This window comes from Delphinapterus leucas, chromosome 15 (assembly GCF_059928025.1).
Source record: "Delphinapterus leucas isolate spDelLeu-1000000601 "Yukka" chromosome 15, BTC_Dleu_Yukka2, whole genome shotgun sequence".
NCBI classification, from domain to species: Eukaryota; Metazoa; Chordata; class Mammalia; order Artiodactyla; family Monodontidae; genus Delphinapterus; species Delphinapterus leucas.
The window spans coordinates 3,462,830-3,486,701 of NC_143143.1; the positions used below are offsets into that span (position 1 = coordinate 3,462,830).

The 23,872-nt window shown below is 51.2% G+C and overlaps 2 protein-coding genes and 1 long non-coding RNA gene across 5 annotated transcripts in view; 2 read left to right on the forward strand and 1 right to left on the reverse strand.

Annotated features, from left to right (window-relative positions):
• The window catches only part of FOXK1 (forkhead box K1), a 65,680-nt gene extending 58,772 nt beyond the window's left edge, over positions 1-6,908 (forward strand). The window contains exon 9 of the mRNA XM_022565440.2: positions 1-6,908. Coding sequence (XP_022421148.2) covers positions 1-260 — 260 coding nt within the window. The 3' untranslated portion in view covers positions 261-6,908.
• Positions 6,406-23,665, reverse strand: LOC149747362 (uncharacterized). The gene is made up of 2 exons (XR_016387719.1): positions 9,534-23,665; positions 6,406-7,236 (listed from the first exon to the last, which is right to left on the reverse strand). It is a non-coding gene; the product is annotated as an uncharacterized LOC149747362 (long non-coding RNA).
• AP5Z1 (adaptor related protein complex 5 subunit zeta 1) overlaps positions 11,573-23,872 on the forward strand; it is a 19,379-nt gene continuing 7,079 nt past the window's right edge. For all 3 annotated transcript variants that reach the window (XM_089895532.1, XM_022565438.3, XM_089895533.1), the window contains exons 1-2: positions 11,573-11,647; positions 23,660-23,797. In XM_089895532.1, coding sequence (XP_089751658.1) covers positions 11,607-11,647; positions 23,660-23,797 — 179 coding nt within the window. In that variant the 5' untranslated portion in view covers positions 11,573-11,606. The remainder of the gene's footprint in view (positions 11,648-23,659; positions 23,798-23,872) is intronic.

Here is a 23,872-nt window from a genome sequence, read left to right on the forward strand (position 1 = left end):
CCCTCGCCAGCCCCCTGCAGCTCCTCGCGGCTCAGGCTAGCTCGTCCACCCCGGTGGTGGTCACGCGTGTGCGCGAGGTGGGGCCTGAGGAGCCAGCAGCAGTGGCAGCCACCAGCACCGCCGCCACCGGCGCCTCCGCTTCTCCCCCCGGGGAGCCCGAGCTCAAGAGGTCCCGAGTGGAGGAGCCCATGGGGACTGTGACCACGCAGGCCGGGGCGATTGCGGCCGCCGGCCCACAGGGCCCCGGGACCGGGGAGTGACGTCGCCGGCGTGGAGGTGGAGTGGGACACACGCCAAAAGGAGTTCCGGAGCTGGGCCAAGGCGGCCGACACGACCGCCGCTCGGGACCGAGATGAGAGGGCTCCACGCGGACAGAGCTCGGTGCCAAACGGGCAGGACGCCTCCGTCCACGTGCACCCGGACACACTCATCCTCCCGGCGTCTTATCTCCTGCCCCCGCTCTGGTTTAAAACAAAAACCCATAAAAACGTTCAGACAGCTGATTGTACGGTTCTGGGAATTCTTTGTTTTCGTTTCTTTCTCCCCCCAGCAGCACCTTTTCTCCCCATGCCTTTCGTCAAGGGCGTGGGGAGAAGGTTGTAGCTCAGCGTCTCCGGGACCACGTCCAGGCGGCCCCGACCCCGCACAGGAGCCAGGCTCCCAGAGCAGCCTTCGCCCCGAGGACGGGACAGAGATGCAGCCTGGTGCAGACGGGCCTCCAAAGGAGAGCACAGGCCTGGGGATCCAGCCTTGTTTGTAAGAGATTGGAAAGAGGCGAGAGAAAGGCAGCACCGCCAGATTTCAGACTGTCCTATGGCTTCTTCCCTAAAAGTGACATAGAAAGTATTGGCATTAATGGGACGGAGGGGAGGGGCCTGGTTTGGCTTTGGGCCCCAAGTGTTTCTGGTTTTGTTGAAACACAGAATTCAGGCTTCACTGTCAACCTGAGACAGACACAGAAGGGATCATCTGTTTTTGCGGTTTTCATCTGTAGACAGTTTAGCGGCCGTAGGTCTGGGCTTCTTACTGGCATTAATCTCACGGAGAGTGAACCTGCCGCTCTGTCTGTTAACTTCAAGAAAGACTGACGGCCTCCCGGACTGGTGTTCAAGGCAGAAAGCGGTTCACACAAAAGATCCACCTGAGCCAGCGGCTGCAGCGTCTGACCTGCGTCCTGGCCACACGGGGGACACGCGGCCACTGGTCCTTGGGGGAAGGAGGTGGCCGCTCGACAGGAGGACTGTCACGTCGAGTGGCCCCCGTTTCCCGGTGGCTCTGATGGCCGGCTGCCACGCGGCCGCTCACCAGGCTTTATCACCAGGTTCCAGTGTCTTCACCGCCCGACAGCCTGCCTGGCGTTTCCCATCGGAACCGTGTCTGCCGCCCGTGGCGCCGGAGGCCCTGGGCTCGGCCCACAGCTCGCGCCGGCTCGGTGGGACCCCCTGCGCCCCCCAGAGACGTGAGCAGAGCAGGGGGAGCCCGCAGTCCTTCGGCTTCGCTGGGAGAACGTTCTCAGGAAATGTTACGCACGTCTCTGTGAAAAGTGGCTTTCAACTTGGCCTGGCGCCCCGCGTCGGACCTTCCGCACGAGCTCCAGGGGCCCAGGTGGGAACGGTTCCTCCCACACAGAGCGCCGTCCGCATCAGGGCCCCGACGGCAGCGCCACCGCAGGGCCAGGCGTGGCCAGGTGCTCTAGCTGTCGCGGTTGTCCCCGCATGCCTGGCCCGGGAAACGCCTGGTCCGGCGTCCGCGGCACTGAACCCCACGTGGGAAGGAGCTCTCCTGTGACGTGGCCAAGACGGGGAGGCGTGGCGCCTCGGCCCTGTTCCCGCCCAGTGGTGAGAGGCGCTCACGACCCGCTGACGTTCTGTGCTGTGTCGCGTGGACTGTGTCTTTGGCCGCGCCTGGTGTGTGTGGGCGAGTGTGAGAGCGAGTGAGGCCGAGGCGGGCGCCCCGACGCCGGTGGCCTGGCCCACGTGGGTCCTCGGCCAGGGCTTCGGGGCGGCCATCGCTTCCTTCCCCTTCGTTGCTGCTCGGTCCCGGGGCTGCGCAGGCCTCCCGCAGGGCTTTTTGCTCGCAAGCTGTCCTCCTCGGGAGAGCTGGCGCCCCCCACGGGGGACAGACGCCCGGGACAGCTGAGGCCACGGGACGCCCTCAGCCCCGGGCCCCGCTGCTTGGTCTGGCCAGTCTGGCCCTGACCCTGTGCTTTCCTGACTTCTGAGCTTCTTTGGTTTCTGTCTGTTACCAGCGGCGATCCCACTGTTTGTTCTGGCCGTAGTTCAGGGAGAAGGGAGTGGAGGGGGGTGACTGGAACCGGAAGGGAGACAGGACAGGGTATCCTTCGGTGACATTCTGCCACGTGGAGAACTTGTTCCTTTTTTGCTCCTTCTGGGAAGGAGAAGAAGGGACCCTGTGGAGCCTGGCCTCGGGGGACCTACCACTCCAGGTTCACGGTATGCTTCCGGATGGGCCTTTGGTCACCTGACGAGATGGCATGCATGGCTCCTGCCAGCACTTGTCCTGGGGCTGGTAGCCAGGGGGCCCAGGAGTGGCCAGCTCCCCAGGGAAGACGCATGTCGCGGCCGGAAGGGTCGCCGATGTCCTCAGATGGTTCCACACCCCCTTCCCCCGCCAGACCCGTCCAGGGGAGCAAGGGCGGCAGGCCAGAGCGACAGCGGAGCCGCTGCCCTCAGGGCCCGGCGCTGCGGCCCGCCACAGGCATGCGCTGCGGCGCCTGGGCTGAGCCAGCCGAGGCTGGGACAGGAAGCGCAACCAAGTCGACCTGGCCTGATGGTCGTGTCACTGCAGCCTCAGGGCACCCAGGGGCTGGGATCTGCGCAGAGGATCAGCCAGGCGGGTGCGGCTCGGGGCGGGGCACTTGGGCCCCTGTTGTCACAGCGGCTCCATCTCTATCCGGGTACCTGGGTCCACCTGTCTGGCTGTGCTTGACGAGTCATCACCTTTACCAGTGCCAGATACAGGGAAACACGCTCTGCACAGGAAGGAAGTCAGGAAATCACTGCTCTTAAGCAGTTGAGTGTCTCCCCCAGGACAGTTGGGTGCAGCGTCGGAAGTGGGAAGGGCTGCACCTAGGAGCTCATCACTGCCCCGGGGTGAACACCGAGTGTCACTCGTCCGCCACCTGCGGCTTTCTCTCCACGCGAAGCTCCCGGTCACACAGCGCCGTCGAGGGCAGAACCTGTGATCAGTGCTCAGACAGTCTATCCAGCTTCACTTCTTCTTAGGTCCGTAAAGGGTACACAACCTGCATTCCCCATGAGATCAGAGTCGTGCTGGGGGGCGGGTCCCTAGGCCGGACACCGTCGTCTCTGACTCGCTCGCTGCAGGGGGGCCTTCGGTCTCCCTCCCAGGGCCTGGCTGGTTCGTGTTTGGGGCTTGCTGTTTGTGGGAGTTTGGTGAAAGTGGATTTCTGAGTTGCTAAACGTGCATCGGTGATTCTCAAGCTGGAAGGGAGTGGGTTTGTGGGGGGCCCCCGGGCTGCCTGGCCCCTTCTCTGGACCTCACTGGTCCTGGCGAAAGACTAGTTCAAGGTCGCAGACATCGTTCAGCTAATGCTCTTACTTCCTCTAAAGGTAGCTCTGCGTGGACCATTCCGAGTGAGCTGTGCATCTCCTGGGGCGTGTTGTGAGATCTCTGTGGACAGAAACCCCTTTCTTTGGCCGCTTGGAGTTCAGAAGGAGGAGAAAGACTTTTTTTTTGGCTTTTTACTTTGGTCAGTTTCTTCCTTTATGCAGACAAAGAACAGACCAAACGTGAGCGCGTGTTAGAGAAGAGAGGTTTGCTCGCGGGGTTTCTAGGGCTTAGACTTAACATACAGTTGATGCGGGGGAATGAGCTGTTTTTCTCCAAATGCCTCAAGTTCTGCTCTGCCCTGGGATGGCTTCGTCTGGGACGAGGGACCGTCGTGCCCCCGGGAACGGGCTTCGGGCGCCACAGACCATGGCGGCCGCCCCTCGCTTCAGTGCCGAGTAAACAGTGCGCTGCTTGTTCTAGAATAAGTTACCCAAGATGATCACGAGGCTCTGCAAGTAGAAGCGGCCAGAGTTGCTAAACCGAGGCCCCGTCCCCGCGTGGCTGACGGTGAAAGTGGCTTCTCCACGGCTGCCCGAAGCCGCCCTCGTGATACCTCTGCCAAGAGACCATGGTGTTTAATAAGAGCATCATTTAAACCATTCACACGTGCTGCTGTAAAGGTGGGAGGGCCCGAGAGGGAGGGAGGGAGGCCCGGGGCTGGGGTGCGGTGGGCACAGCGGTGGTTTCTGTCCGTGGTCCTCAGGTTGCTTCCGCATGTCTTAGAAACTACTCTCATCTCACAGGTTCCTTTCTCGAGGCCTTGTTTCCCACGTTAGGGTTCAAAATGCTCAGGACACAGCTCGCGCCATTGTGTGTGTACCCGCCCTTCCTGCCGGGGCCCCGCTTCTTGGGTTTTCTTTTACCACCAGAAGCAGCTCCCTCTGGGTCCAAGGGCGGCGGGTCTGGGCCCGACGCCTGCAGGTGTCCTCGGCCATCGGTAGCTGCGCGGCCCCTCGGGTGACCTTGTCCGACTGTGAGGGTCTCTGCGGAGAGCGGCCGCCCGCTCTGTCCGGCCCCGGAGTCACAGCCGCTCTGCAGCGCGGGGTGTGTGACACAACCACCAGCATTTCCTCCGAACGGGAATAGAAAACGGGCCGTCTGCCGAGTGTGTTTAGGGAAAGTAGTTTTTGCTCATATGCTGCAAAGAAAGGACGGTCACTTGCCGAGTTGTCGTGCCCCCAGCACTGCCGGGCTATCGGGGGCGTCTCTGCAGAAGGCCTCCCAGCCGGGCTCAGGCCGCAGCTCGGCCCTGCCTCCGCAGGGACGGTCCCCTCCTGCCATCAGACCGCATCCTGCTGCGCCACCACTGTCTCCCGCCCCCCCCCCCCCCGCGCCTGCCCCGGGGACACAGGGCAACTCAGCAGAAGAGAGAGGTTGGAAGGATTGGTGCCTCTGGGTGTGACGAGAACCCCGTGTCCCCATCACATCCGAGTGGATGTCTGAGCAGCCGCTGTGGGAGGTCCAATCTGTCGGGAAAACTGTCCCTGTTCCTGACCCGAGCAGCACGGTGCCCCTGCCGCCTGCTGACGGGAGGCCTCCTGCGGACCGGCCGCTGGCCAGGATCAGGGCGCTGGTGCTGTGTTCTCACGCAGGGCTGGAATGAAGAACTCCTCGAGCGAGTGAGCCTCAGGACCCTCAGTGTCTTTTCCTTTCCCTAACGGTTTTCGCTGCTCAGTGTTTTAGAAGAGAATGGAGGCGGCACTTTGTTTCTAGGCTTCTTTCTTTCTCTCCAAGGAGGAGCCCCACTCAGAGGATTTCGTTCATTCCTTGTACCTGCTTACCATGCTGGTAGCGATTGGGAAGAGGTCGAGAGAAGACGAAGCGGACACGCTTCTCCACTTGGGCTGACGTGCCCAAAACTGGCTGCACGGGGCCCGCACCCCCGGCCGGATGAGCCAGGGTGTCTTCGGTTTATGCCTCTGGGTTTTAGTCTCCCTTTCGCGTCCAAGGGAGACGTGAGAGGCCTCCAAACTACTCTCACCTTTCTGCCCCAACCCGGTTATTTTAAGAGTCAAGATAGAACTGGAAGAATTCCAGCTCATTATTCTTTATTTGAGAATCTTTTCCGGAACCGTTGGCTCATTTGATTCGTCCAAATACTTATTGATGGTTTACTCTGTGTCAGAAACAGTAAAAAGTGCAGGGGAGGCCAGACCCTAGAGGGACATGGCCATTTAGACCTGCGGTTAACGTTCCGGTGGTCTGACACTTTAAAAAGATTCTGTGCTTCCTGTGTAAAGGTTTTCTTACCTGCAGTAATAGGACTTGCTCCTCTGAGCTGTTGCCCAGAGCCACGAGGAGTGCTGTGACCTGTCCCCAAATTCTGAACGTATTGGCTGAGCTGGAATGAGGCCTGTGACTCTGAAATGGAATTTTTGTGCATGAAGTTAACTGGCCTAAAGGGGATCGAACTACACCTGTGGCCTCTTAAGATCTTAGCCTCTAAATTTCTGGGTTAACTGGTCCAAAAAATTTTTTTTAATAAGTAAAAATAGGATTTAAAACTCCCAACACTTTAAGTTTGGCCCTTACCTCCTCCCCTCCCAGCTTCCTTTCAGGAAGGGCTTTCTGAATACCTTGTAGCCCAGAACTGGCTCGATTTCTAGCTCAGGACGGGGATCCGGGAGGAAAGAAGAAAGTGTGTCCCTGCTCGTGGCTTACACTCGGGCCCTGACCTTGGGCAGCTTGGTGCACGTGGGGGAGGGTTAAACCCAGCACGGATTGTTCCTTCTTCTCTGACTGAGAATTCTCCTGTAAAGATCATTTGGGGGGGGGCGGGTGTTGTTAGGGGCGTGTCTGTGTGAGTGGTGGTTGTTTTTTTTTTTTAATGGTGTCTGTCTAGAGTATTTTTCACAATATGTTTAATCGTCAGTGCTTTAAAAAGTGGTGGCACCCTGTACAGTGAATTAGGTCCCAGAGCGTTGGATGGGAAGCTGCACCACCTGTGAGTGTGATGGGGCCTGTGGGACACCCAGGAGGGTCGGCACAAACCCCGGCACGGGGACGAGAGGACGGGGTGGGGCCCACCGCAGCTGGGCCGGCCTGCGTTTTCATTTCAAGTGGGATACAGTATTTTTTTTAATAAGGAGCCATACTTTTTTTTTTTAAGTTTGAGATCTGAATGTGATTTCTAATTGTACCAGACGTTAATGTTTTAAAGCTGTAACAAAGTTTAAAATTTCTACTTTTTGTTTCTCATTTATTTTAACTGTTCTTTTATCTATTAAATCGTTGTATGTGGATAGGGAAGTTTTGTTTCTCCTCTTAGCATTTGTTTCTATAACCAGAAATAAAATTATATATTAAAGAAACGACACCGGACTCTGTGTGGTCTTGGGAGCGGCAGCTCCGCCCCCTCAGCTGCGGGGAAATCACCGCCTGCTCTTTTCGGGGCGCTGCTGGATTGACAGTCACCGGAGGGGGGCGCTTGGGCGTTGGTGCCGCAGACTGGCTCCGACCTGGGGTTTGTCACAAATCCATGATCCTCAAGGTTCCCTCATGTTTGTGCGTGGGACTCATCCCCTCGTTCAGCTGATAACGTGCCTCTTTCTCAGATTTCACAGTGGTCCACGGTGCTGACTAAGGTTTGAGCACTTCTCTTCCTCCCGCTTGTGCTCCACCACCGCTCCAGCTGAAGCCTTCCTACAACAGGGACAGATTAATCACAGGTTAGGATTTTAGCTAGAGAGCAAGCAAGAGTGAGAATAATGAGTTTTAGGACTTATATTGGCTAATTAGCATCTTTTTTAACAATTTCCTCTTTTATTTATGTATTTATTTATGGCTGCGTTGGGTCTTCGTTGCTGTGCGCGGGCTTTCTCTAGTTGCGGTGAGTGGGGGCTACTTGTCATTGCGGTGTGCGGGCTTCTCACTGCGGCGGCTTCTCTTGTGGAGCACGGGCTCTAGGCGCCTGGGCTTCAGTAGTTGTGGCTCGTGGGCTCAGTAGTTGTGGCTCGCGGGCTTAGTTGCTCCGTGGTACGTGGGATCTTCCCGGACCAGGGCTGGAACCCGTGTCCCCTGCACTGGCAGGCGGATTCTTAACCACTCCGCCACCAGGGAAGTCCTTAATTCGCATTTTTAAAACTGTTTTAAGTTTTGTTTTTGATTAAGACAATCATTTCTCACTAGTAAGACCTTAAAATAGCATTTTACACAAATGTACGTTTTGTAAGAAATAGTCAAATATTACCCTCGGTAATATGACTTGGGGTGTGTGTGTGAGTGTGTGAGAGCACATAGTTCTCAATAAAAGTTAAGCTACCCTATGAACCTGGGTGAGTACCAAAGACAAGTGAGCGCATATCCCCACCTAAAGCCAGGTTGTGCATCGCAGCTGTAATCATTATTGCCGAAATTTGGAAACAAACCAAATATTCGTCAAGAGTAGAACGGAGAAGTTGTGGTAAACTCATACAGTCACACACTGATCAAGTACACGGCAGTAAGAGCTGCAGTCATCCTACAACAGATGAGCCTCACGGCATCCCCGTGAAGGCAAAATGCAGTACTGTGGGTTCCATTTGTATGAAGTGTAAAAAGAGGCAAACCTGATCTCTGGTGATGAGAGCGAGGCTAGCGGCTGCCTCTGGGGAGGGGAGCCAGCGGGGAGGGGGAGGCGTCCCGAATCCTGAGTCCTGGCCGTGGCCACTCAGGTTCACAGCGAGTGCTGGGGCCAGCTTGCGAGAGCTGCATGTTCAGTTTTCAGGAATTCTCAGAGCTCACTGTTCACCAAAGTCATTATTAAAATTTTACTTACGTAAACTTAATACTGTAAAAAAGATTACGTTAAGACCCAAGGTAATAAATACTCAATTCACAGCTCCTTATTATTTTATTATTACTGCTGCTCTCAAGGTTGTTCGTGTGGATCAGGCCCGCGGGGTGGACAGACCGTCCAATGGGGCGCTGCATACTGTGTATCTGCTCCCAGCTGTCCAGCGACAGCACGCCGGCAGCTTGAAATTCGCCACTGTGGGAGTGTTCACACCACGGAAATTATCGAACACTGCAGATGGGCCTCCCCACACCCACAGCAGAGCCAGTTAGCGGTTTACCAGCAGACCACGGAGTCACAGAAGTGAGACATCACTGAGCTCATTTCAGATTTGTGTGCCTTATAGGTGTTCTACTTTAATAAACTCTGTGTGTGTGTGTGTGTGTGTGTGTGTGTGTGTGGCTGTGAAGCGGTATTCGAGCTCCTTTCCAGGTCTCACACTTTGTAGGTCCAAAGGCAGTTACGTTTGCGTTTGATTTGTAGGCCACGGCTCAAGTAAACCAGCAAATTCCCACCAAAACCACGTGTCATCATGGAGCGACTGTCTGGTAGCTTCAGACCCAACTTTCTGTGCTGTTCCACGATTCCAGGGCTGGGCCTCTGCAAGCCCGTCTCTGCTGTGCCGGCTCCTCCCTGGCGGGCGGCCTGACGCGGGGCGTTGGCGGGGCCTGGAAGGCCGGAGGCTGCTTCCTGTTCTCCGCGGCTTTCTTCACCTCCAGGAAACGTCCTGGCAACAGCAGCTGGCAGCAGTGGGTCGTCCCAGCCCATGGGGGCCTCCTCCCAGGTCAGTCTCAGCTGTGCGGGACCGCTCGGCCCAGCCGTAGGCTTTCACCATCCCACCCTCTTCCCCCTTGTTCCCCCAGCGTTAGGGGCAGCTGCTGCCTGTGCCCCTTCTGTTCTTCCACACCCGGTTGCAATTTTTTTTTTTTTCTTTTTTGCGGTACGCGGGCCTCTCACTGTTGTGGCCTCTCCCGTTGTGGAGCACAGGCTCCGGACGCGCAGGCCCAGCGGCCATGGCTCACGGGCCCACCCGCTCCGCGGCATGTGGGATCTTCCCGGACCGGGGCACGAACCCGTGTCCCCCGCATCGGCAGGCGGACTCTCATCCACTGCGCCACCAGGGAAGCCCATGCAATTATTTATATTGAATCTTCTAATGAAATACCTGCTTTGCATCCCCAGACGGGCCTCCGACAGACGCCAGGTGCACGGAGTCCGTGCTGACCTCGCTCAGGCCTCCCTGCAGCACCTGGGACTCCCGCTTCGCTGGCCACTGCTCAGCAGGCAGCGGGCAGAGCGGCTACAGGCGTTGACCTGGAGTCTGGGTGCTGGTTCCGGTCCCTCCTCCGCCTGCACGTATGAGGGCCCTTGGCCAGTCTTTTAGCTTCAGCCAGCTCATCCTTCAAAATGATAACAATTACGCTCTCCTCAGGGCAAGACGGCCATGTTAGGTGAGACGGCCAAGGTGCGGTGCTCAGCAGGCTTCCCAGAAAGACGGCCTGTAACCAGGCTTCCTTTGCCAGTTCCCTTCCTCTTCACCCTGGGGCTCTTCGGGGGGCACCCGCCTCGCTCCACGCGCTCTCGGGGCAGATGCGTTCTCACCGCCTCACCCGCCGCCACTGGCTCCCGGCTCTCCAGCCTCAGCACCAGTCACCCGCAACATCTCCACTTGGGCGCTGTAAGAGCATCTCACCGCCCCGCCCCCGCCCCGCCCCTCCATTCTGGGTCTTCCCCACTGCTCATCCCTCCAAGGCCTCCCTGACCCTCCCTAGCCAAAGAACATCCAACTTTCCCTCAACCCTCTTCTCTTACTCGGCTTTATGGCCCCTTCAGAGCATTTCATCACTAGGCTTACGTGTGTGATTGTATATTTGATAATGGTCGTTTTTGTTGGCTGTAAATTCCATGAGGGCAGGGACTTGGCCTCTCGCGGTCCCCATTCCCCAGAACCTAAAACACTACGAGCACAGCACAGGGACTCAGTCGTTGCGTGTTCCTTGAATGAATGACTCCACAAACCTCCTCAGACTCCTGACCCGAGGTCGAGTGAATGGCGCCACCCCATAAGCAGAAACCTGCTATTGCCCTTGGTTTTTCCGTTCTTCCTCTCACCCAAGTCCACGTTACCAGGTGCTACAAATTCCCCCTGAACGGTTACTGAATCAGCCTACGTCTCCATTCACGTGGCCCTTACCTAGCTCAGGGAGCCTCCCTCCCTCTCCGGGGCCAGCCCTTTCTCTCCACCCACCCACCCCACGGCCCCCCAGTCCATTCTCTACTCTGCTGCCCAGCAGCAGGTTTCCCCTGAGGTGCATGTAAGCCACAGGAAGCAGGCCTTCGTGCTCCCTTCAGGAGCTTCGCCTAGGCCATCCCCTCCCATCCCTTGGTCTGACACCCTCTGGGCTCATCTTAGGCACCTGTCCTTCCCGAAGCATTCCTCCTGTTTTAGGCTGTAACAGCATTTACCACGCTGGATTGTCACTGCCCAGAGGACCAACCTGTGTCCCCGCGCAGTCTGCAGGGTGGAAATACTGTGGCCAACACACCTCTCAGAATTACTAGAAATTGACCTTCCCTCTCTGAGCATGTTGCCTTATCTGTAAAACGAGATACTGACAGTCTGTGATTATGGTGGGGATTGAATAAGATTTTTTAAAGCAGCAGGTACTGCCTACGTTGGGTGCAAAATGAAATGGGAGCTTTAAAAAAGAACTTCTGACAGCTGCAGCTGTTCCTTGCAAACTGCAGGACACGGACCCAGCCCACGACCGCAGTCTGTGTAGTATATTCAGGCCGCACTGAACACGGGACCTGCAGGCGGCGGAGCGGACTGTGTTCATGGAGCAGAACCTAGAACTGGGGCGATGAGCTGAGGCCCAGCGGTGACAGGCCGCTCCTAACAGCTCCCGGGCACCCAGCGCCCGGAGCTGCACCGGGGTGCCGGGTGCCATGGTTCCGGGGTGCGGAGGTTCCAGGGTCTCGAGGTCCCGGAATCCCGCGGTCCAAAGTGCCGGAACGCGACCCAAACCCAGCCCCGACCGGCAGCCCTCGCGCTGACGGCCCCGGCCCCGGCTGAGACGCTCCGTCAAAGCCCATTGGTCAACGGCCTGTGCGTCCCTGCTCACGTGATGCACCACGGGCCGCTGCACGGGACGCGACCCGGAAGCCGGCGTTGCTGCGGGCTTTTCTCGGCGGCGACGGCGGCGGCGGCGGCGGCGGCGGCGGCGGCGGCGGCAGGATGTTCACGACGGGGGAGGAGAGTCTGCTCCGCCAGGCCAGGTGCGCCCGAGCTTTTCCCTTCGGGCACTTGGTGGTGGGTCTCAGAGCCGGGCCTGCGCGCGGCGACTCGAAAGAGCCCCCTTTGAACCCACTTTAGAGACTCAGGTCGGGGAGGCCACGCGGGCCAGGCACGGCGTGAGGAGGTCCGGGGAGGGTCGAGCTGGTCCCCGGAGGAGGTGGCTCCTGAGAGCGCTCTGAAGGATGAGTGGAAATGAAGTGGGGTGGGCCCCCGCTGATGGATTGGCCAAAGGCTTGTCGGCTGCGGACCCCACGTCTGGCAGGAAGTGGGGTCCAGAGCTGTCAGTTGCTTCAGGGTCAAGAAAGCTAAAAAGACGCTGGAGAGCCTGCTGGATTGAGCCATGGCGAGCCCTGTGCAAAGCCCATGAGTTCGATACCTTGCGAGGGCTTTGGGGAGCCATGGAGGATTTTGTTATATAGAAAGATCCGCTCTCTTGTGGATGCATTGAATGTATCGAGAAATTACCCAGCGTCTTAGGACCCCGAGCTGGCTCTGGACTCTCACTAAGTCGGTAGCCCCTTCCTCACCAACTAGCCACTCATGGGAGAAAGCAGATGTAAGCTTGGACTAAAACCCCATGACTTGATGCTACTTTAAGAGAAGAAAATGCGGCCAGAACCATGGTTTTTAAAAAAAAAAAAACTGGATTCGGAGCTGGACTAGTTGCTGGGAAGGATTAGGCTGGTTGAGGCTCCTCTGATCTTAGGGAAGCAAGATCTTGAATGCATATTAGTTTCAAAAGGCTGTAAACAGGGTAGACGTTTGATATGGTCAGAATAACCCCTGAAAGTGTGTTAAGCAAGTGTTTTGAGGATTTGTAGCACCGTCTCCCCACCAAGTCCAAAAAAGTCTGTATTTCTTTCAATCCTGGACAGATATTCCAATATTCAAGTTCCAGTATTCCAATTCAAGTTCACTTGAATTTAGGAGAGCTGTATTAAAGAAAAATAGATATCTTTTTTCAAAAATTGAAGTATAGTTGATTTACAATATTAGTTTCAGGTGTACAACATAGTGATTCAATATTTTTATAGATTATACTCTATTTAAAATTATTCTAAAATATTGGCTATATTCCCTGTGCTATACAATATATCTATAGCTTGTTTAATACATAGTTTGTACCTTTTAACCCCCTACACCTATCTTGCCCCTCCCCAATTCCCACTCTCCACTGATAACCACTAGTATGTGCTCTATATCTATAAGTCTGTTTCTGTTTTGTTGTATTCATTAGTTGCATTTTTTAGATTCTGCATTGTAAATGATAACATACAGTATTTGTCTTTCACTGTCTGACTCATCTCACTATGCATAATATCATCCAGGTTCATCCATGCTGTTGCAAATGGTAGAATTTCACTTTTTTATGGCTGAGTAATATTTCATTGTGTATATATATCTATATATAATCACATCTTCTTTATCCATTCATCTGTTAATGGACACTTAGGTTGCTTCCGTATCTTGGCTGTTGTAAATAATGCTATGAACATTGGGGTGTATGTACCTTTTCAAATTAGTGTTTTTGTTTTCTTAGGATATATACCCAGGAATGGAGTTGCTGGATGGTATGGTAGTTCAGTTTTTAGTTTTTTGAGGAACTTCCACAGTTTTCCATAGTGACTGCACCAATTTACATTCACACCAACAGTGAACTAGGGTTGTCTTTTCTCCACATTCTCACCAACATTTGTTATTGTGGTCTTTTTGATGATGCCCATTCTGACAGGTGTGAGGTGTTATCTCATTGTGGTTTTGATTTGTATTTCTCTGACAGTTAGCTGTGTTGAGCATCTCTTAATGTGCCTATTGGCCATCTGTATGTCTTCTCTGGAAAAATGTCTATTCACGTCTTATGCCCATTTTTTAATTGAGTTTTTATCTATATTGAGTTGTATGAGCTGTTTATATATTTTGGATATTAATCCCTTATCAGTCATATCACTTGAAAAAATTTTCTCCCATTCGGTAGGGTTCCTTTGCTGTGCAAAAGCTTTTAAGTTTAATTAGGTCCTATTTGTTTATATTTGCTTTTGCTTTCTTTGCCTTAGGAGATAGACCCAGAAAAAATACTGCCATGATTTATGTCAGAGTGTTCTGCCTGTATTTTCTTCTAGGAGTTTTATGGTTTCCGATCTTACATCTAGGTCTTTAATCCATTTTGAGTTTACTTTTGTATATGACGTTAGAGTATGTTCCAATTTCTTTCTTTTACATGTAGCTGTCCAGTTTTACCAGCACCACTCATTGAAGAGACTGTCTTTTCCTCATTGTTTGTGTGTGTGTGTGTATTCTTGCCTCCTTTGTCGTAGATTAATTGTGTGTGGGTTTATTTCTGGGCCCTCTTTTTTCTGTCCCATTGATCTATGTGTGTGTTTTTGTGCCAGTCCCATACTGTTTTGATTACTGTAGTTTTGTAGTAGAGTATAGTCTGAAATCAGGGAGCATGATACCTCTCTCCAGCTTTGTCCTTTTTTCTCAAGATTGCTTTGGCTCTTCATGGTCTTTTGTAGTTCCATATAAATTTTAGGATTATTTGTTCTAGTTCTGTGAAAAATGCCGTGGGTATTTTGATAGGGATTGCATTAAATCTGTAGATTGCTTTGGGTAGTATGGAGGTTTTAACAATATTCTTCCAATTCATGGACATAGGATATCTTTCCATTTCTTTGTATTATCTTCAGTTTCCTCTGTCAGTGTTTTATAGCTTTCAGAGTATAGGTCTTTCACCTCTTTCGTTAAGTTTATTCCTAGGTATTTTATTCTTTTTGACATGATTTTAACAGGATTGTTTTCTTGCTTTTTCTTTCTAATAGTTCTTTACTAACGTATAGAAAAACAACAGGTTTCTGAATAGTAATCTTGTATCCTGCAACTTTACTGAATTTATTTATTCTAATAGTTTTCTGGTGGAAAATTTAGGGTTTTCTATATATGGTATTATGTCATCTGCAAATATTGACAATTTTACCTCCCTTCCAAGTTTTATGCCTTTTATTTATTTTTCTAGTCTGACTGCTGTGGCTAGGACTTCCAACAGTGTGTTAAACAGACGTGATGAGAGTGGGCATCCTTGTCTTGTTCCTGATATTAGAGGAAAAGCTTTTAGGTTTTCACTGTTGAGTATGATGTTAGCTGTGGGTTTGTCATAAATGGCCCTTATTATGTTGAGAGATGGTCCCTCTGAGAGATGTTCCCTCTGAGAGATGTTTGATGAGAGTTTTTATCATGAATGGATGTTGAACTTTGTCAAATGCTTTTTCTGCATGTATTGAGATGATCATGTGAATTTTATCCTTTCTTTTGTTAGTGTGGTGTATCACACTGATTGATTCGCAGGTATTGAACCATGCTTGTGACCCTGGAATAAATCCCGCTTGATCATGGTGTATGATTTTGTGTGCGTGTGGCTGTGCTGAACAGCTCGCAGGATCTTAGTTCCCTGACCAGGGACTGAGCCCTCGCCCTCAGCAGTGAAAGTGCAGAGTGCTAACCACTGGACATCCAGGGAATTCCCTATGATCTTTTTTTATTGTTGAATTTGGTTTGCTAATGTTCTCTTGAGGATTTTTGCGTCTATATTCATCAAATATATTGGCCTGTAATTTTCTTTTTTTGTAGTGTCTTTGTCTTGTTTTGGTATCAAGGTAATTGTGGCCTCATAGAATGAATTTGGGGGTGTTCCATCCTCTTCAGTTATTTGGAACAGTTTGAGAAGGATGGGTATTATCTCTTCTTTATATGTCTGGCAGAATTCCCTCACGAAGCTGTCCGGTCCTGGACTTTTGTTCACTGGGAGTTTTATATTTTTGTTTTTTTTATAAATTTATTTATTCTATTTATTTGTGGTTGAGTTGGGTCTTCATGGCTGTGCACGGGTTCTTTCTAGCTGTGGTGAGCAGGGGCTACTCTTCGTTGTGGTGTGTGGCCTTCTCATTGTGGTGGCTTCTCTTGCTGCAGAGCACAGGCTCTAGGCACGCGGGCTTCAGTAGTTGTGGCTCTCAGGCTCCAGAGCGCAGGCTCAGCAGTTGTGGCACACAGGCTTAGTTGCTCCGCGGCATGTGGTATCTTCCTGGACCAGGGCTTGAACCCATGTCCCCTGCATTGGCAGGTGTATTCTTAACCACTGCGCCACCAGGGAAGCCCAGGGAGTTTTTTAAATTGCTAATTCAATTTCACTACTAGTGATAGGTCTGTTCAGATTGTCTATTTCTTCTTGATTCAGCCTTGGACTTGTATGTTTCTAGAAATGTAGCAGTTTCTTCTGGATTGTCAAATTCGTTGGCATATAACTGTTGGTAGTATTTTCTTATGGTTGTTTGTATCTCTGCGATATCATTTTTCATTTCTCCTCTTTCTTATTTTATTTGGATCCTCTCTTTTTTTTTTTAATTGATCAGCCTGACTAAAGGCTTACCAATTTTATATTTTTAAAAAACAGCTCTTAGGGCTTCCCTGATGGTGCAGTGGTTGAGAGTCCACCTGCCGATGCAGGGGACACGGGTTCGTGCCCCGGTCCGGGAAGATCCCACATGCCGCGGAGTGGCTGGGCCTGTAAGCCATGCCTGCTGAGCTTGCGCGTCCAGAGCCTGTGCTCTGCAACGGGAGAGGCCACAACAGTGAGAGGCCCGCATACTGCAAAAAAAAAAAAACAAAAAAAACAGCTCTTGGTTTTATTGGTCTTTTTTATTCGGTTTTTTTTTTTTTTTTTTTTGGTCTGTATTTTGTTTCTTCTCTGATCTTTATTATTTCCTTCCTTCTGCTGACTTAGGGCTTTGTTTCTTCTTTTTCTAATTCCTTTAGATGGTAGGTAGTTAGGATGTTTGAGATTTTTCTTGTTTCTTGAGGTACGCCTGTATTGCTATAAACTTCCCTCTTAGAATTTCTTTTGCTGCATCCCATAGATTTGGGAATGTGTTTTTATTTTCATTTGTCTTGAGGTATTTTTTATTTCCTTTTTGATTTCTTTTATGTACCCATTGGTTTTTTAGTACCATGTTGTTGAGTGTCTACATGTTAGTGTTTACCCCATTTTTCTTCCTGTAATTGACTTCTCGTTTTATACAGCTGTGGTCAGAAAAAATGCTGGATATAATTTCTACCCTCTTATATTTGTTGAGACTTGTTTTGTGGTCTAGCATGTAATCTATCCTGGAGAACATTCCATGTGCACTTAAAAAGAATGTGTAATTCTGCTGTTTTGGATGAAATGTCCTGTAGATATTGATGCCCAGTTGAATGAAGTCCAGCTGGTCTAATGTGTCATTTAAGACCCCTGCTTCCTTACTGACTTTATGTCTGGGTGGTCTGTCCATTGGTGTAGGTGGGGTGTTAAGGTCCCCTACTATCTTTATCATTACATAACGCCCTTCTTTGGCTTTTGTTACAGACTTTGTTTTAAAGTCTACTTTGTCTAATATGAGTATTGCTGCCCCAGCTTTCTTGTTTCCATTTACATGAAATGTCTTTTTCCATCCCCTTGCTTTCAGTCTGTGTGTGTCTTTAGTTCTGAAGTGAGTCTCTTTCAAGCAGCATATAGATGGGTCTTGTTTCACTATCCAGTCAGTCACCTTATGTCTTTTGATTGATATATTTAAGGTTACTATTGATGGGTATGTACTTATTGCCATGTTGTTGCTTGTTTTCTAGTCGTTTTTTATAGTTCTTCTCCGTTCTTCTTTGTCTTTCTTACCTTGAGAGTTTTTTTGTTTTTTGTTTTGTTTTTTTCACGTTTACTGGAGTATAATTGCTTCACAGTGTTGTGTCTGTGTACAACAAAGTGAATCAGCCGTATGTATACATATATCCCCATATCCCTTCCCTCTTGAGCCTCCCTCCCACCCTCCCTATCCCACCCCTCTAGGTGGTCACAAAGCACCGAGCTGATCTCCCTGTGCTATGCAGCAGCTTCCCACTAGCCATCCACTTTACATTTGGTAGTGTATATATGTCAGTGTTACTCTCTCACTTCATCCCAGTTTCCCCTTCCCCACCATGTCATCAAGTCCATTCCCTACATCTGTGTTTTTATTCCTGCCCTGCCCCTAGGTTCATCAGTACTGCTTTTTTAGATTCCATATAAATGCGTTAGCATACGGTATTTGTCTTTCTCTTTCTGACTTACTTCACTCTGTATGACAGACTCTAGGTCCATCCACCTCACTACAAATAACTCAATTTCATTTCTTTTTGTGGCTGAGTAATATTCCATTGTATATATGTGCCACATCTTCTTTATCCACTCATCTGTCGATGGACACCTAGGTTGCTTCCATGTCCTGGCTATTGGAAATACTGCTGCAGTGAACATTGTGGTACATGACTCCTTCTGAATTATGGTTTTCTCAGGGCATATGCCCAGTAGTGGGATTGCTGGGTCATATGGTAGTTCTGATTTAGTTTTGGGTTTTTTGTGTTTTTTTTGCAATATGCTGGCCTCTCACTGTTGTGGCCTCTCCCGTTGCAGATCACAGGCTCCAGACGTGCAGACTCAGTGGCCATGGCTCATGGGCCTAGCTGCTCTGTGGCATATGGGATCTTCCCGGACTGGGGCACGAACCCATGTCCCCTGCATCAGCAGGCGGACTGTCAACCACTGCGCCACCAGGGAAGCCCTGATTTGGTTTTTTTAAGGAATCTCCATACTGTTCTCTATAGTGTCTGTATCAATTTACATTCCCACCAACAGTGCAGGAGGGTTCCCTTTTCTCCACACCCTCTCCAGCATTTATTGTTTCTAGATTTTTGATCATGGCCATTCTGACCAGTGTGAGGTGATACCTCATTGTGGTTTTGATTTGCATTTCTCTAATGAATAGTGATGTTGAGCATCCTTTTATGTCTTTGTTGGCCATCTGTATGTCTTCTTTGGAAAAATGTCTATTTAGGTCTTCTGCCCATTTTTGGATTGGGTTGTTTGTTTTTTTTATATTGAGCTGCATGAGCTGCTTGTATATTTTGGAGATTAATCCTTTGTCCTTCATTTGCAAATATTTTCTCCCATTCTGAGGGTTGTCTTTTTGTTTTGTTTATGGTTTCCTTTGCTGTGCAAAAGCTTTTAAGTTTCATTAGGTCCCATTTGTTTATTTTTGTTTTTATTTCCATTTCTCTAGGAGGTGGGTCAAAAGGATCTTGCTGTGATTTATCTCATAGGGTGTTCTGCCTATGTTTTCCTCTGAGAGTTTTATAGTGTCTGCCCTTACGTTTAGGTCTTTAATCCATTTTGAGTTTATTTTTGTGTGTAGTGTTAGGGAGTGTTCTAATTTCATTCTTTTACATATAGCTGTCCAGTTTTCCCAGCACCACTTATTGAAGAGGCTGTCTTTTCTCCATTGTATATTCTTGCCTCCCTTGTCAAAGATAAGGTGACCATATGTGCATGGGTTTATCTCTGGGCTTTCTATCCTGTTCCACTGATCTGTATTTCTGTTTTTGTGCCAGTACCATACTGTCTTGATTACTGTAGCTTTGTAGTATAGTCTGAAGTCAGCGAGTCTGATTCCTCCAGCTCCGCTTTTCTTTGTCAAGATTGCTTTGGCTATTTGGGGTCTTTTGTGTTTCCATACAAATTGTAACATTTCTTGTTCTAGTTCTGTGAAAAATCCCATTGGTGACTTGATAGGGATTGCGTTGAACCTGTAGATTGCTTTGGGTAGTATAGTCATTTTCACGATATCGATTTTGATTTGTGGTTACCATGGGGTTCATATATGGTGACCTTTGTACTAGCTTATTTAATTAGTTGACCCACAGCCTTTACTATATATTTGCTTTTACTGGTGGGACTTTTTCCTTTTCTGTAAATTCTTGTTCTAGCCTTTTCCACATAGAGGAGATCCTTTAACTCTTAGGGTCAGTGTAGTATTGATGAACTCTTTTAGTTTTTGCTTGTCTGAGAAGTTCTTTATCTCTCCTTTAATTCTGAATGATAACATTGCTGGGTAGAGTATCCTAGATTGTAGGTTTTTCCTTTCAGCACTTTAAATATATCTTATGACACTCGTTTCTCGTCTGAAAAGTTTCTGCAGAAAAATCCACTGATAGCCTTATGGGGGTTCCCTTGTATGTGATGGTTTTTCTCTTGCTGCCTTTAGAATTCTCTTTTTAACTTTTGCCATTTTTTAATTATGGTATGTCTTGGTGTGGGTCTCCTTGGGTTCATCTTGTTTGGGGCTCTCTTTGCTTCCTGTACCTGGATATCGGTTTCCTTCTTTAGGCACAGGAAGTTTTCAGTCATAATTTCATCAAATACACTTTGGACTCTCTTTTTCTGCTGGGACCCTTACATGTGAACGTTAGTACACTTAACAATGTTCCAGAGATGTCTTAAACTGTCCTCATTTTTTTTAATGTGTTTTTCTTTTTTTTTAATTAATTAATTAATTAATTAATTATTTTTGGCTGTGTTGGGTCTTTGTTGCTGCACGCGGGCTTTCTCTAGTTGCGGCGAGTGGGGTCTACTCTTCGTTGTGCGCGGGCTTCTCATTGCGGTGGCTTCTCTTGTTGCGGAGCACCGGCTCTAGGCACGCGGGCTTCAGTGGTTGTGGCACGCGGGCTCAGTAGTTGTGGCTCGGGCTCTAGAACGCAGGCTCAGTAGTTGTGGCGCATGGGCTTAGTTGCTCTGTGGCATGTGGAATATTCCTGGACCAGGGCTCGAACCCGTGTCCCCTGCATTGGCAGGTGGATCCTTTTATTTAGTTATTTATTTTTGGCTGCATTGGGTCTTCGTTGCCGTGCGCAGGCATTCTAGTTGCAGCGAGGGGAGCTACTCTTCGTTGCGGTGCACAGGCTTCTCTTTGCGGCGGCTTCTCTTGTTGTGCAGCATGGGCTCCAGGCGCGTGGGCTTTAGTAGTTGTGGCACGCAGGCTCTAGAGTGCAGGCTTAGTAGTTGTGCACGGGCTTAGTTGCTCTGTTCTGGACCAGGGCTCGAACCTGTGTCCCCTGCACCGGCAGGCGGATTCTTAACCACTGCGCCACCAGGAATGTCCCGTGTTTATCTATTCTTTTTCCTAGTTCAAGTAGCGTTCTTATTACTAATGCTTTCAACTCTTTATCTGGTAAATTATTTACCTCTGTTCCATTGGTTGTTTTTTTTTTTCATTTTTTTTCTTGTTCTTTCATTTGAAACAAATTCCCCTGTCTTCTCATTTTGCTTGGCTTTTTCTGTCTCTGTGAAATTAGGTGAAGCAGTTACCTATCCCAGTTTTTAAGGCATGTCCTTGTGTGGGAGCGTCCCTGTACGGTCTGCATGTGCCCGTTGACTTTGCTGGGAGAGCTGGAGCTGAAGTGAGGAAGAGTCATGTCTTCCCCCAGGCTGTGCTGGCAGCTGTCGCTTTGGTAGGGGGTGTGGCTGGAGATGTAAAGGGGCTGGAGCCAGAGCCAGGTGTGAGCTGGAGCTTCTCGTCTGTTCAGTGGCCATGACTGCCCTGTCAGGGCGGGTCCCAGTTTGCCGGAGCAGCTGTCCTGAGGGTCGGGTCCAAGCTGGTTCTGTTCCAAGTGTGCGCTCTCCCCGCTCCCAGCAGCGGCATCTTTGCCCCCAAAGGGGAAGCAGTGCTGGAGCAAGAGGGGCCGGAGCAGGTGCTCAGCTTGGGGGGGGGGGGGCGCTGGCGCGGGGGCTGGGCCGTGTGCTGGGGCGGGGGCTGCGGGGGGGGGGGGGCGCTGGGGCAGGGGCTGGGGCGGGGGCTGGGGCGATCCCGGCGAGCAGCCAGAGCCCCGGGCAGGCTTCATCTGCTTCCTCCGCCTTATTCCAGGGGTAAGCAAGCCGGCGCCCACGCCTCACGAGTGGAGTCTAGGCTTCTTACAGCCCTGCCGTTAGTCCCCCTGGTTTTCAAGCCAGCCATGGTGACTCATTCTCTTGGTGTGGATCCTCAAGGCTGGGATGCCCCAATATGTGGTCTGAACCACTCACTCCCCAGGGAGGAACTCCAAGCCCATGCAATCCCCCTTCTCCTCTGTGTCCCCTCCCAGGGGCAGGAGCCCCGACGTGATCGCTTTTCTTCCCTTCCTTCCTGACGTGATCGCTTTTCTTCCCTTCCTTCTCGAGTCCGTACGCATCTTTCTCACAGCCTTGGTTGCACAGGAGTCTTTATGCCAGTCTCCAGTTTGCTTTCAGTGTGGATGTATTTTTTATGTGTTCGTGGTGGGACGTGAGCTCTGTGCCCTACTCTGCCATCTTGCTCTCCTCTCCCTGAAAACAGATTATCTTTAAGTGCTAGCATCTCCCTCAGCATGCGACATGCTCATTAGCCTAGAGGTCTTGCCAGGGGACGAGTAAGAACTGAGACCCACTCAGAACATCCAGCTCATCTTCTGTTCAAGGTCAGAAATGTATAGGCTGAAAGGCAGAAGGAATAGCCCTCACTATTTAATTCCTATTTCTCTTTGTGTCTCGGGTGGGTGGGAATTCCTCTCTGTTGGGATTTGAGGAAAGTTAATAACTATGTTGAGTCTTACTCGTTTTCACTATTTTTCTTTAATTAAGCCGGTGATTCTTGGTGGGACTTTAAAACAGATTACTAAAGTTTGGGAGTTAGGATTCGGAGTAAATTTTAGTTTCTCTCTGTATTTTTCAGAGATGGAAAGCAAGGCTGGGGAAAGTTATCAGAAGCATGACTTGTGAACTGCAGAACAAGTGAAGAGAGTGGGACTTGGGTTGGGGGGGAGGGTGGAGCAGCAAGGCCAGGGGAGGTTTCCTGAAGGACAAGACAACTAAACAGAAGCTCAGAGTGTGTGACGCGTCAGCCAGCGAGGGAAGCAGTCGGGAGCGTTTCAGGCAGAGGGTCCGTGCCAGGGGCGGAAGCAGGAGAAATAGGACGAGCCAGCCTTGTGAGCTGCGCTAGCACCTGGGGGTTGGGTCTGAAAGCAGTGGAGAGCTACTGACCGGTGTAGGCAGACTGCCTTTTAGAAAGAATCCGGTAACTTGGAGAATACATTGGAAGGGACTAATCTGGGGTACGGGCGAGGGGCACCACCGTTCTGGGAAGGAGCCTCAGTTATGACTGACTGCGGGACGCGTGGCAGCTTCTCCCTCGGCCGTCGCCGCGGCAAGCAGCAGACCTGGACCCGGCCTCTCAACTCAGTCTCCTCCCTCCTCGTCCCACACGCGCCTTTGCTTGTGTTTGTAGGTGGCTGAATCCCACTCTGGCCGGATTAAGTGAAAAAATGGAAACGGGGGTGGGAGGCGAGGCGTGGTGGGGAAGCCATTGGGATTTGTCTGCCAGCCTTCAGGTGAGAACGGGAAACCCAAGCCGCCGCCCGGGACCCCCAGCCCACGGGGTTCTCGGACGTTCTTCTCAGCCCCACAGCCCGGGGATGCGCTGTCTCTCTCAGGTCAGAATCGCAGACCCCGAGCTCGAGCAGAGTGGACTTGGTGGTCTTCAGCCACGGCTTTTGGGGGCGGGGACACGCGGCGGGGGCCCAGCTGTGTAAGGGCCCTGCCAAGAGCCCCCCAGAAGCTCCCAGCGCGGTGACTTGTGGCCACGTTGCTTTTTCTTGCCTTTGGGGCTGGAGTAAGCCTAGAACCAGGCTTCCGTTTTGAGGCTTGCTTCAGCATCTTACCTGTTATAAATGCTCAATAGATAAATTTTTAATTTTTAAATTAAGTATTAGAGTAATGTGTCATAACATTTGACCTTTCATTTTTAATTCTTGTTCCCAGAAGTTAAAGGCTCACTGACAGACTAACCCCCCCCTTACTTCTGACTCGTAAACCAATCGGTTTGTGCTTCTGGTCCTGGAATAACAATCCGAATGCGTGGTTTGCCGTAGTAGCTGCTGGAGTGAGGGTCCCCCGCCTGGTGGGGGGAGCAAGGACCCAGGCCAGGTACCCAGTCAGCGGGTTCGTCACAAGAGGCCCGGTAGTGCTGGAACCGCCTTCCTCCACGACACCTGGCTAGGGACGGTCCCCAGCCCGAGAGCCGTCCTGTCACAGCTCAGGGCGGCGTTTCTGGGTCCCTCGTCGCCGGGTTGCCGACGCCGTCGTCTTTGTTTAGGGAGCTCCGGGACGAGGAGCTGGGGAGGCTCTGTGCCCGGGTCTGTGCGCTACTGCAAGAGGAGGACTGGGGTCCCGACGCCCAGGACGCCCTGCGGAGGCTCTTCCTCATCATCTCGGCCACGAAATACAACAGGAGGTGAGGTGAGCGCGCGCGTCCCTGGGGCATCGCGCGGCGGGGGGCACTGCCTGGCCCGGCCCCGGGGGGGGGGTG